At 36.9% G+C, this 13,786-nt stretch overlaps 1 protein-coding gene across 1 annotated transcript; it reads right to left on the reverse strand.

The window, feature by feature from the left end:
* Nucleotides 1-1,802: 1,802 nt before the first annotated feature.
* Nucleotides 1,803-9,264, reverse strand: LOC110783819 (GLABRA2 expression modulator). The gene is made up of 4 exons (XM_021988204.2): nucleotides 8,717-9,264; nucleotides 8,500-8,601; nucleotides 4,116-4,387; nucleotides 1,803-2,172 (listed from the first exon to the last, which is right to left on the reverse strand). Exons 1-4 carry the CDS (start codon nucleotides 9,042-9,044, stop codon nucleotides 1,984-1,986), a joined length of 891 nt encoding a protein of 296 aa, XP_021843896.1. The 5' UTR covers nucleotides 9,045-9,264; the 3' UTR covers nucleotides 1,803-1,983.
* Between the last annotated feature and the right edge of the window lie 4,522 nt (nucleotides 9,265-13,786).

Genomic DNA, 13,786 nt, shown 5'->3' on the forward strand with positions numbered 1-13,786 from the left:
GTCACTTCAAAATGAAAAGTTAGGGTTTTACCTTCGTTCGGCCACCTCAAGAGGTGGTTGGCGGCAGAAGGGTGAGGCTGTAGCGAATGGAGCGAAATCGATGACGGCCGATGACAGTGTGGCAGAATTCAGCGACGTCTTCCGCCGGACCGGAGCAGATGAGTGACACGCAAATAGCGCAAGGTGGGACGCATACATAGCTTTTTTTTTGTGATTTCGTTTTTTAAAATCAAAGCAAGAGGGAGTCTGATTATCTGGGCCTGCAAGCGAGCCGCTAAATGAAATAGCGGTTCATTTAAGCTAAATCGTTAATTGAAATAGCAGTTTATGTGTGTCAACCGCTATTTCAGTTGGCGGTTTATCGCCGATCAATTAAAAAAACCGGTTTGATTGCTGACGTGAACGGTATAGTGAAAAATAAGTTATAAAGTGGCTATTTTGGGAATTTAACGTTCTTTAGACAATATGGAAGAAAATCGCTCTACTTCTCATATCAAAATTTACTTCCTCCTCAGGTGCATGTATACCCACCGATATTTTATGTTTATGGATCCTTCCTCTTATTTTCTTTCATCACATGATATGCACATGTAACAGAAAAATTTAAGAGGGTACACGATACACTCAGGTGTACACATAGGTGTACACATATACCGCACAAACTCACCGTCTCCTCTTTTCTACTCTTTATTTAACTCAAAATCAAGCTCCAAAAAACGCTTATACGTAATACGTAGTACATTCGAGCTCAAGGACACAGAGATATGAGCCGTACGACTACAGAGAATTGTTCATGTTCAAGTGTGGTCGTACGTAGTTCGGACTCAGCCGACTCACTACCGAATACAAACATAAGTTGGAGCAAAATTACATTTGGTTGTTTACAAATAATTCTGCTATTTCCCCTAAATATATCACATTGACATCAAAATAATATTATCATCACTATATTATGTATCTCAAAGTGACTAATTCCCCAGTACCTAAATTCACTTATTAGACAGAGAGGGGGGGGGGGGGGGGGGGGGGGGGAAGGAGATGAAATAGCAAGTATAAATAATAATAATATAATAACATGCGAATACATCCGTCTTATACGTACACTTATACACCCCCCTGACCCTTGTACATTATTTGAGCTCGTAAGTTTTAACCACCAAGACATATATTGTTTTGAACATACTCTATTATTCGATAATATCTCTAATCTATACTAATATTTTAAAACATAAAGTTTTGAAAACAATGACGCTACATGTCATCACATTTATTTGTTTATTTTTTTCAATTTTCATTTTGTAAAATCCATCTTTTATTTCCCTCATGACTTTATCATTTTCTCAACTTCTCCTTAATGTCTTGTCTCATATAATTAATTTGTTTCTTTCACATTTTAATTACAACTTTATCATAATCTAAATGCATCATCTTGTATAGTTTCAAAGTTTTGCTATCATTTCCTATACTATGTAAACAATACAACAACAAAAATAATTAAGAAATCAGTGCATCACCCAGGTGAAAAAACTAGTTAATATAAAGATAAGTACAGAGTAATTACATAGAACGGTAAAAAATTTCTATTAATCACATCTTAAGGCATACAAAAGCTTGAGAACTAGGGTTGGCAAGCTTCTTACAAGTTACAAGAGCAAGTTGTCCTCGAAACGTGCCAACATAAGCTCTAAAGCCTTTCGCAACCAAGTCAAGCAGGAAAACAAACGAAGCAGTAATAACGGTGATAAGCGCTATTGGTACTAGTATATAGCCAGGTCGTTGCACGGTGCAAAATTACAACGATCTGGACTCGAACAAGTATATATAATTATATAAATAGTCAATTAGATTTCTCTATCCTCCCAAAAGAATCACATAAAAGCTACATTGTCAAAAACCTACAATATAACGAGCACAATAATAAGCTTTAAATAAAAGCACATCTTGAAATGTCAAGAGGCTACCTTTTATCAACGGAGGAGTCTCTCATACGGATTGCAAATCCCGGGATTGTAAAGCTCCTTGAAGAATGTTGACGGCATTGTCGTAATTTAAGAAACCCATGTACCAAAATTCATGGTTGTCAACGGATATAATCTGGATGTATTTTTCAGCTGAATTTACTCGGCTTGAAGAAGGGTTCACTGCTTTTAGCTGATGCAATGGGATGATCACCTGTTTCAAATGATTCGACATATTCTTAGCTGGTTGACATATTTCAGGTACTTTCACCTTATTTCCATTTTTTTCAGGAAAAATAAGTTCAGAAAAATAAGGGTTGGCCAAGCACAATTTATAACTAAAATAAGTTCAGTTAAGTTCAGAAAAAATAAGGTTTGACCAAGTACAATTTATAACTAAAATAAGTAAAAATCAGGTGAATGCACCCTTAAACGAAGTCATAAAACTTTATCGGAGGGTGAATAGAAAGTAGTAAACATTTATCAATGCATAGGAAGCAAAAAAAAATTTACTCTAATACGTATGAAAAAAAACAGAAAGCAGAAAACCACTCCCAGATTGTGCCGATAACTAGCCAGAACAAGTCCATACCTCAAGGTTCCCAACCTTTACCAATATGACTATTGATTTCTTTATCTGAAAACAGAAGTTCCATTAGGAATCACCTGATGTCTACTGTACTCTATTCAGAACAGCTTCCTAACCCCAACCTCGAGTAATAAGAGGTCAATCAAAGTCAGTTGCTACCATAGTGTTTCAAAAGAGATCAGTTTTATGCAGCCTAATTGCTAAACGAAGATAGTTAGTGACCCTAATTGAAGTCAACTGTCCTATGAATTAGCTCAGAGTTTTAGCCAAAAATGGCAAGATTTTAGGACAGGAAAGAGATGTTAAGAGAGGATGAAGAATGATTAGGGAAAAACAAGCAAAGATATGACTGTATTAATGCTAATTAAGGTGACTAATCATCAATTACAACCTAGACTATCTTTCGAGAGGAATGGCATTCTCCCAGACTACAGATTACTAGTCACTGTTAATAATATTCAACATGCTACTCTTACTCTTAACAAACTAACTGGATTATAGGGCTTTCCCTCTTAAGTCACTAACACACTAACTACCTATTAATTCAAGCCAACAGTAACTGAATTATATTCCTCCTCACTAATTAGCGGTTCCCCTTAATATTGCTTCTTTGCAGACTGCCTGTAACTTCACAGGAAATGAGCACAGGAAGTTTTCTGAGACATTTTTATTTTAGTACATACTACGTATAACCCAAAGCTGGAAAGACTAGGTAATTCTTTCAACTCAATTCGCGACAGATAGGTAACTATACTACGGATTATCCAAAATGGCAGTCACATCTTGACAAACAACTATAACAACAACCAAGCAGAACATAGCAAATCCTTGGTCTAGTTACAGATTTTGTTTTCCCGTGTACTAAGCAAAAAAAAGCTCAAAATCAATGGAGACCTGATTGCAGTCTGCTGCAGCATAAAAAAAATGTCAATCAACTCTTCTCTAGTCACCAAAACACAACAGTCTAGTTCTTTCACCGATATGTGTGTTAAATTCACACATGAACCATAATTTCATAGTAACCAGAGACGCATACACTTGACTTTTGGTTAGGACTTTACAAACACTAAATGGTACATTTGTAAAATAAGCTTTGTTATGTCCTAGATAAGAAATATATGGATCCAAATAATTTCCTAATCAAAAATATCCTTCAAGCTTCAAGTATAATGCAGCATGACCTCCACGTGCCTTATGAAAATCACTTTTGACATCACGTAAGAAAAAAGTCGAACAAAATGGAAGGTCTTAAATCCCTTAACACTTGCTATATGAAGGAGTGGATTTGAATTTGGAATCATTGAGACCAACGATCACTAGCTTTAGCACTGCCTATAACAACCTTTGCAGTTACCAAATCTATGACAAATTACCTTATGGTACTGAAAGAGTGATAGACTGAGGCCAAACTTTATTATAGTAGCACAATAGCAGGTTTCTTCCAACAATCCTATCAACTCCAGCATTTATCCTTATCCCCCACCCTCCCACCAATCCTACCCACAAAAACAAAAACAAAAAAACAAAAATCATTGAAAAGATTCAAGAGCCAATATGATTGTTCTCACCTTATAGTAACTCCATTCAGTCTGATCGCCATTTTTGTAAGGAAGCGGGTTATCACTACAAAAGGCAAGCTTGGCTGTAGATACATATAGTGTTCCCATCACCGGGCCAGCTGATGTAGACAAGTAACATGCATAAGAATCCTGGACCTGCTCCTCAGGAACTGTGTCAAATGTTTGGAGAAAGATTTTCTCATAACCTCCCTCGGCTAAAACTTTAGTGCTGTGTACAATTCTTCCCATAGCAGCATCAGCAAAGCTAGGACTTGTTTTCACTATCAGAAAGCACACGAAAAAACATGTCAAAGAATAAGACTGGCATGTCTAACAAATCACTAGCATTTAGCATTTGTAAAATGACATATGGAAAAGAAAAGAATCCAATTTGCACCTACATCTTTAATTGAAAGAAAATACTCTCACTGTATCGCTATTAGCCACTGAATCGACATCACATGCAGCCTAAATAATCCTAAAAGTATACAGAAGTCCACGGAGGACACAGCCACATATGGCACGAAACCAAACTCATAAGCAACTCCCAATTCAACGAGGATAGGCTTTTCTTCAGAAAAGAAAGTGTTCCCCACCCCCCTCCTCCAAAAAAGGTGATGAAAAAGTATTCCTCAATTTCAGCTTACACATGCAAGTCTTAATTTGAGAATGGAAAGGAAGAAAATGACGTGTCCTAATCACAAGTTCACAAAATCAGCAGGGCAACAACTATGCAAGCCTTTGAATGATGCATTGCAAGGCTTTGAATTTTCAACTAGGAGGAATCAATGCTTTCACTTCAACATGTGGTTCTCATATATTTCAAAAACGAGTAATTGCTGTCCCACTGTACTTCAGAAGAAACCCTGTGATATTTTGTTATGCACAAAATAGAAAATACAGCTCCAACAACATCCCTTCCTTGAGCAAAAGAGAGCAAGCATGCAGCTTCATTGTGCTCATAAGTCATAACTAACTCATACAAAAGCCAGTGTGAGCAATGCCACCAATTGCATATCACAACTCAATGCTAATGATCTTCAAAGTGGTCAAGCCTTTCAATAGTTCCCGACCGACACATCACAACATAACTTCCATGCGGACAAACTAACATGAAACTTTATAATTTTGATTCTCCGAGTAGAAAAAGATGCACTCTAAATAATAGACATCATCCAGTCTAACTCATCACACTAGCTCTTCAAAAGCAGCTAGTAGAGTCTACTTTGAAAGCTTACCACTACACTTGCATACAGAAAACAAGGGAATCAGGCACTGTGTACACTTAAAATAATTAGCGCAGAGTTATTAGAAGGCAGAAAGACCTCCCACTCTGTCTGTGATCCAAGACGCATGCATAATAAGAACAGAACAGGGAAATATCAATGACATGAAAGAGCTTCTCACACGTAACTTTTTAATTATTTACTGCACGTAGAAAAGTACAAAAGGAGGATAAAATGTGCTCATAAATTGATTGAAAAACCCCAACTTTAAATTACCCAATTTCTTAGAATCTCCCCTGTCGAAAATTTTGGCAAGAACGAACCGCCTTACCCCATATAGAAGCTAGCGAGGAAACTTTTCCCACAGCATATCACATGGGACATCATTATCATGAAAAAAATGGCAACTCCAGTCCAGCCAGCAAGAGTAGCCAAACAGTCCACAAAATAGCGACAATGGCATCTAGCCAAAGCAACCTTCTCACTCTCCCCACCAAACCCAACAAAACTAATTGCATGATTAGTCAGCTCCCCAATACTCGGAATTTTAGCAGAAGAATTTTATATTAGTATGTTCAGTTGCTCATCTCTGATAAGCCAAGACTAGTGGGCTAGTGGCGGAGTTAACAAAAGACCAAGAAAAAATAACATTCACATTTTGAGATTGCCTATGGAGCCTTGAGGTTACTGTTCCATCCCCTAAATAACCTTTTTAGTTACTACTAAAAACCATTGCTAACGCGATTACAATGAAAACTTATCATCTGTTAACATTTACCAAAAGGTCGACATTTAACATTTCTCTCTCCTCTTCTATTCTTCTTCTTCTTCCACATGCTCCCTCGCCTTGTTCCCAACCACCCCCTATCTATCCTTCACCAACAACCACCACTGAGATAAAATGTTTCAACCCACCTGTATCCTCCTCTCTCAGGTACTCCGTTCACTAGCACAATCCGCCTCTTCACCACTGTCCTTACCCTTCTCACACACACCCGTCAACCAGCCAATAAAGGATCTATGTCCAATTTTGTCAAATTGAGGATAAAACAAGGCGGGTAATTTTATTTGATGTTCTAATTTTTTGAAAAAAAAATTGGTTAAAGGTGGTTGTTTGAGTTTAGGAGGCATTAGTGTTGAGGAGGGGCAACCGTCATAGGTTGGTGACGGATACCCAGATAGGAATGCCATCCATAAGAAAATATTGAGATAATTTTAGCTTATGAGTTATGACACCTCCCCTCAATTGTTCTCAACCTGTTTCAATGACCTTCCCACATTTCCACAACAAAGCATCCAAGTCCCTCTATAATTACGATAAAACCATATGGTTCATTGGTTCTCATGTATCCCATATTCCCATCTAACATATGGTTTGTGGTCACTGATCATCCATGTCTCCAATTTATCAATTTTTCATCACCGTGAGTCAAATGACATTTTAGTATTTTCCCTGGTGTGTTAAAAGAAATTTGTGGTCACTTGCAAACCAAAAAAAAAACTGAATGTACTCTTCATTTCCAAGCATACAACCAACAACATGTCAGGTAGTGTCTTCTATAATCTATCCACTAATGATTGACCTTAATGGTAGAACCGATACAAAGCCCTCCTCTTAGGCTATCACCATTCCGCTTAAGCTTGCTCCTAACCAACTGAATTGAGAGCACTCTATTGCACTTCCATCATACTATCCAGGGCTCCAGGCCCTTGACTCTAAGGCACCCCACTGAACCTTAAGGTTACATTGTTGACACTCTTATTTACAAGACATGATAACCCCATACATGATGCATCTCCCTTGACTCAAGCCTCTTGTTTTCCTTTCCCTAAACGAACTACTTTAAACAAGCCCCGTTCCCTTTCCTTTGTCCCATACTTCCACTGTTTATTTATAGATGTAGCGCTATGATTTTGTGTTATTCACATACTCTACTTTGACAGTTTGACTATACTTAGTAGTTTATACTTCCGGAAAAACATAGTCGTGCCAGATCTTGTTAGATTCTTCTCAAAGTATATTATCAACAAATCAACTTTTTATAAGCTTTACTTATTAATAATCAAATATATAACGGTTGAAGACTTGCATTGATAGCAAGATTGGCCTGAAGGTAGGTTAAGACGCCACAAAAAATTACGTTGATAGCTAACATAGGTTTGTTTATATTGGTCCAAGCATCTTCTCTCCTGTTATAGACTTGTCATAGTTGTCAACTAAACCAACCCTGCTGCTTTTCTTCAGAGTCCAGTCTCTCATTAATCTTATACAAATTTCTCAAAATTAAAACTTGTTTTCCAAAGTATACTCTTCACTTCTTCTCTCACCATAACGTGCACTCTGTCCTAAAGCGTTCCCCACGTATTCCTTTTAGGCATGTCCCAAATTAGTATAGACATACACTCTCTGGAAAGCTTCTCCCTCCCTAGTCTATACCTATTAAGTTGGTGCCCGCTGCCCAGTGCCCAAACTCATCAACTCACATTTCTCTCTACTCGTTTCACTTCCATTCAATTTTTTGCCAAAAGCTAATGCTGCAACTAGTTTGGAACGGATGGAGTATTTGTCCACATTTGAAACTTATATCTTTCCTATATATAAATTAGAGCTTGCCTTGTAAACAAACTTTTCAACATGAGGAGTCTTTGTATGATAAATCTCACAACTTACTGCAGCTCAAAGCTCAACTTCTTTAGCATCCTAACCCAAGACTTACCCCTATGACCCCATTTTAAAAGGGAGGAAGCATTATCCTTATATTTTTGTCACACCTTACCCAACAGAATTTGCACACTACCAAACAAGCAAGTCGGTCCTTAATTCAGATAAGAGTGTTTCATTTTCGAACAAAGTGCATTTGGGCATTTTCCATTCATCTCCAATCTCAACCTATCTCAAACAGTCTTAAATGCATATTGCACAAAAAAGCCTACATAATATAATATGCACCATATAGATAAATATTAGGCATCATTCAACTACATCTTATTCAGAAAACATGCTATCATCATTTGTCAGGTTATCGTTCACCGAAACGAAGCTAATATTCAATCAACTGCACCTAAAATAATGCCCATCTACTGACAATTCGTGAAAAGAAGCGTCAAACATAACAAATTAACAAACCAAAGAAAACAAAATCATGAAAAGGGGACAGAAATCATACAATGCTGCCAGGTATTGCCAGCGTAATCCTCAGCTTTCTTTGCAGCATCCTTCACATTTTTCCCCCATCTTCCCAGCACATCTTTAACTGAATCCATCCTTTCTGTTTTTCCACCAAAAATAGCACATTCAAATCAAAATCAATTTTTTTTTTTCCAAATTATCTCAGAATTCAATTACAATTACATTTACAATGATGATGATGATCAGAGCCAGACCTTTAAAAGAGGGAGCATCGGGAAGAGAAGGAGTAGAGGAATGCGAAACGTAAGGGTTAGATCCAGCCGAAGAGTGAGAATACGGCGAAGAATCTGGTTCAATTGAAGGCGTATAAGTCGATTCAGACACCAATTGTTCGCTCCACTTCACCGATTTCGCCGCCTTCAAATTTCCATCCGGTGATCCGTTTGTGTCATCGACGACGTCATTTTCCGGCATCGACTTTTTGTTTTTGCCTCCTTGCTCGAGATCGTCTTCGCGGTGCAGCGCTACCTCGTCCAGCGAAACGGAGTGAGTGGCGTCGGGAGCGAGTTTGACTTCCTCCATGGCGGTGGCTACGGCGGCGAGTTGATCGGAGATTAGGGATCGAGATGACGGTGGAGGTGAGAATTACGTTGATTTGCGGGTTAGAATGAAAGAGGAAATTTGGAATTTTGGGAGATACGGAGAATTCAACTCTATTACGTGTTTGTCTTTTTGAATTTGCTCTCTCCTCGTTCAAACACAACCTCCACTTTCGACAAATGTCATTAGCTCCCAATCTTGATATGGATATAGTTCGGGTCGGGTTCGGGTCGAATCGGGTTGAAAATTAGAGAGCTCAGAAAATTAGAAGGGAGTCGAAGACCATTTGCATACAAAATCTTTTATTTATGCAACCAACCTCATTCGTTTGGAACTAAAATTTGACGGTGTTGTTGTCAATAAATAAATATATGTATGAACATATAGAAATAATACGATTGGTAAGCAGTGGCGGATGTACATTGTAAATTGGGTAGACATTTGTCTACCCAATTTTTTTACGGAAAAATTATTTTAATAGACTGGGTATTTAAAAAAAGAAAAAAAAAACACAAATTTGTTGAATGTAGTAGTCGAACCCATGACCAAAGGTGACAATCTTAACTAGATTTCCTCACTAATCAATCTAGCATCTTGCCTTTATGGTAGTTTGTTGCAGATTAAAAATATAAACCTCATGTTTAGATCGCCAAGTATTTAAAATTTCAATTTTTTTTTTCGGGTGGCACGTCATATTCTCAACTGATTTTTAATTTCTACTTCGTATATTTTTAAAGTTTTGTTGTTATTTGCTTATATAACACGGAGTACTGCGTATACATATTTATCTTGTATAATCTTTAAAATCTTAGAATTTATAAAATAACGGTGAACGGTGAAATTATAATTAATACTCCGCAAATCGTCATTTTCATTGTATCTTTTTTAAAAAAAATTGTAGTTTTTTTTTCCATTTAAAAGTGTCTACCCTGTTTCAAAATCCTGGATACGCCACTGTTGGTAAGTGGCATTTAACTAAAATTGAGAAAACTTTTGTCTTTTTTTCTCTCGTTCTCTTATACAGTTTGTAGATATGGGGTGTTGCTCCTTGTTCATCGGCCCAATCAGAATGAAATGGAGACCGCAAATTTGATAATTTAAGGTAAGAACTCGGGATCGGTTATGCTAGGATTATAATCATACCAGACCTTATCTGTATCTAAAAAGAAATTATAACATTATGGAAAAAGGAAAAGGAATAAAAAAAATCATAATTGTTCAAAGCCTATAAGGTCATGATACGGAGTATACATAATAACTAGTTTTTGGGTCTGGACGATACATTAATGACATTCACATTTACTTCTATATTCTTTTGCAATGATAACACGAAATATGTAATAGCTTACTGGTAAAGACTTTATTGTTTGAAGAATAATGCATTTTAATACTCCCTCCGTCCCGGAATACTCGACCCGGTTTGACCGCACAGAGTTTAAGGAACTTGAATTGACTTATTTAATTTAATAGGTAGTAGTTGATAGTGGGGTATTATTTTAATGTAGTTAGTGGGATGTGGGTTAAGAGGTGGGGTTGGGGGAGAGTAGGGGTTGAATTTTTAATTATTTTTTGTATAGAGTGGAGGGTAGGTGGGTTAATGGGGTGGAGTGAGAAATAATATAATATTGTTAGAATATTTCCATTTTTAGAAACAGGTCAAGTATTAAGGGACGGTCCGATAAGGAAAACATGTCAAGTATTCCGGGACGGAGGGAGTATATAGTATAGATCTTCTCAACATATCATTATACGATATGTGTTCTACTCGTAGAACGGGCCAGTTGTATTTCAGTCCAATGTGTTCTACCTCGATATGGACCGGCTTTTCTCTAACACACTTAGGGCTGGCCATCAATAATTTTATTGATGATAAAATGTCAAGGCCCATGTAAAATATATAGCACACCAAGTCCAACTTTAATGGCCCAATTTAGACATAGCACACCAACTCCAACTTCGGGCCGAGCCCACATACCATGGGCCTAAACAGGTCGGACCCACGCTAGGCCCACTCTCCATCATATCGGACCGGGCTAAAAAGTTCAAAACAGTGCCAAGGCCCATGGGTTGTCGGGTAGGGTCATCGTGTCCAACTTAATTTTACTAAATTTAGCGTGTGTTGCTATGTCGGGTCGAGCCTTGTCGTGCTTTTCCACAAAAAAAGGGGCACGGGCCCGACCCACGACTTCGTGCTCGTGTTGAGCTGTACTTTTTTCGTGCCCGTGTCAGACGGGGCTTTTTTCGTGACGGGTTGGGCTTCGAGCAGGCATGGCCCACGACCATCTTTAGACAGCAGACACCAGTACTACAATACTAAGTAAGTATGTATAAAGACAGTACTTCATAAGAAAGAAGAATAATCTTACTAAACCTCTAGTTAAAACGCTAAGCTATGTAAGTCAACGCTCAAGCCACCCTAACACAGCTGATGGGCCTTGACCTTATGATCTTCACCAACTTGTGTTAGCTGTATAAGGCAAATTAGGTCATAGACTCGTATGAACTGTTTTTACACTACACCAAAAGAATACGAAGTATAAGTGATGAAAGTGTGAAATACTCCATCTAACTTGAAACAACCAATTAAGGTTTGGCCTAGTGGTAAATGCTACCTCAAGGTTATGGGATCAAACTACATATGTGAGGACTTCCCTTATAATCCTCCATCATTTCCAATGAATCTGACCTGTGAAACTGGCTAGAAACACTTGTGCGATGTACCTACCAATTTAGTAGGGTCACCCTTAATTTTGAGGTGCATATAAGATATTTCATCTGTCTCGAGTCTCGACCTCAACCCGAGTACATATAAAGATGGTCGTGGGCCGAGTAGGACTTCGGGCCGAGCCCTCGTATTGTGGGCCTAAACATGCCCAACCCACGCCAAGTCCACTCTGCATCGTGTTGGGCCGAGCCGAAAAGTTCAAAGCAAGCCCAAACTCACGGGTTGTCGTGTCCAGGCCTAATTTTACTAAATTTAGCGTGCTTTATCGTGCCGAGTCGAGTCATGTCCTGCTTTGTCGTGTTTTTTCCCCGAAAAACTTGGTCCGCACCCGGCGCACAACTTCTTTCTTGTGCTGGAACGTGCTTTTACCGTATCGGATCGGACTTCGGACCGGCCCGGCCCACAACCCTCTTTAGTTATACATATTTAACAAGAGATGGAGAGCAATGAGTGTAGTCAATTTGTGAGCAATATTTCCATTTAGAATGAAAAAGTCACAAATGAGCATAGTTGTATAGTGGGCAGCAAAACTAGCAATAAGATCGAACGTTCTGGCACATTTACAAAACTTAACCAGGCAACGTTGCCTGGAAAGCATAATTAACAGCACATTTACCATAAAAAAATACTCTGGTTAATTATTGTTGCTTTCTTTGTTAACCCTCTCGCACTCAAGCAGCTTCATTGAGTGGGCCTACTCATTGTTGCTCAGTTTACTACAATTAATTTAAGGGTGCATTCTATTTACCTGATTTTCACTTATTTTTTATGAACTTATCTTATCTGAACTTATCTGAACTTATTAGAAGTTATTTTAGTTATGAATTGTACTTGGTCAACCCTTATTTTTCCTGAACTTATCTTATCTGAACTCAACTAAACTTATCTGAACTTATTTTTCCTGAAATAAGTAGAAATAAAGTGAACAGAACAGGGCCTAAGTGTTCGAATCTTTTGTTCCACAATTTATGAATCATTTCTTTCGATTGGTTAATACAAATTATTATTCTTATTTTAGAGTTCAAAAGTTTAGTAGAAAATGAGCCTTCTACTTAAAGGAATGTAATAGCTAAAGTTATGCTCTTGGAAAGAGAGACCGCGTAACTGAGAATCGGACTTCAGTAAAATAAAAAAAATAACAAAAAGAGAGAGAAATAGATGCCGGTAGCCAAAAAAAATAAAAATAAATGGTTGATTAATTATGAAGTGTCGTAAAATGTACACGTATTATAAAATAGAGAATTTTAACTCCTACTTCCTCCATTCTTTATTAAATGACACAATTTTTTTGTCACGTTTGCCAATGCAATATTTCAACCATTAATACCTTTTATTATCAATGGTTAAAAATTATAAAAGTTTGATATTATAAATCTATAGGATGAGACGATTATAACAAGACCCCACATGACTATATTTTTTGTTAAGTATAAATCACAATTGATGGTCAAAGTATATTATATGAATAATGCCAAAAGTACAATTGTGTCGTTTAATAAAGAATGGAGGAAGTATTTAATTATGAATCTTTTGTTCCATAATAATCATTTAAAAACCCACAAAGGTGAAATGTATCTAATGAAAATCATCACTTTGATTGTTGGCCAACATATAAATTATAGTTTGTTTTTTTTTTTTGAGGGAAACATATAAATTATAATATATATATATATATATATATATATATATATATATATATATATATATATATATATATATATATATATATATATATATATATATATATATATATATATATATATATATATATATATATATATATATATACTTGTCAAAAAAAAAAAAAAAAAAAAACATATAAATTATAGTTGAGGCTAATTATCCCAATCATTAATTGATAATTGACGCACACAAGGTCATAACTACTGTATAATATAACCGGCTTCTTCCAAGCTGAAATTTGCTGGCTCTAAAATTAAAACTTATCTTTGGTAGTTGGTAGTCCTCCAATTATTAATTTTATTTGGAACATACTATG

This window comes from Spinacia oleracea, chromosome 3, assembly GCF_020520425.1.
Source record: "Spinacia oleracea cultivar Varoflay chromosome 3, BTI_SOV_V1, whole genome shotgun sequence".
NCBI classification, from domain to species: domain Eukaryota; kingdom Viridiplantae; phylum Streptophyta; class Magnoliopsida; order Caryophyllales; family Amaranthaceae; genus Spinacia; species Spinacia oleracea.

Coding starts and splice junctions, on each gene's coding strand:
- LOC110783819 (XM_021988204.2), bottom strand. CDS start 9,044: ATGGAGGAAGTCAAACTCGCTCCCGACGCCACTCACTCCGTTTCGCTG. Junction 4,388..8,499: donor TGGCAATACCTGGCAGCATT/GTATGATTTCTG, acceptor GCTTTCTGATAG/TGAAAACAAGTCCTAGCTTT. Junction 2,173..4,115: donor CTGAATGGAGTTACTATAAG/GTGAGAACAATC, acceptor CATTTGAAACAG/GTGATCATCCCATTGCATCA.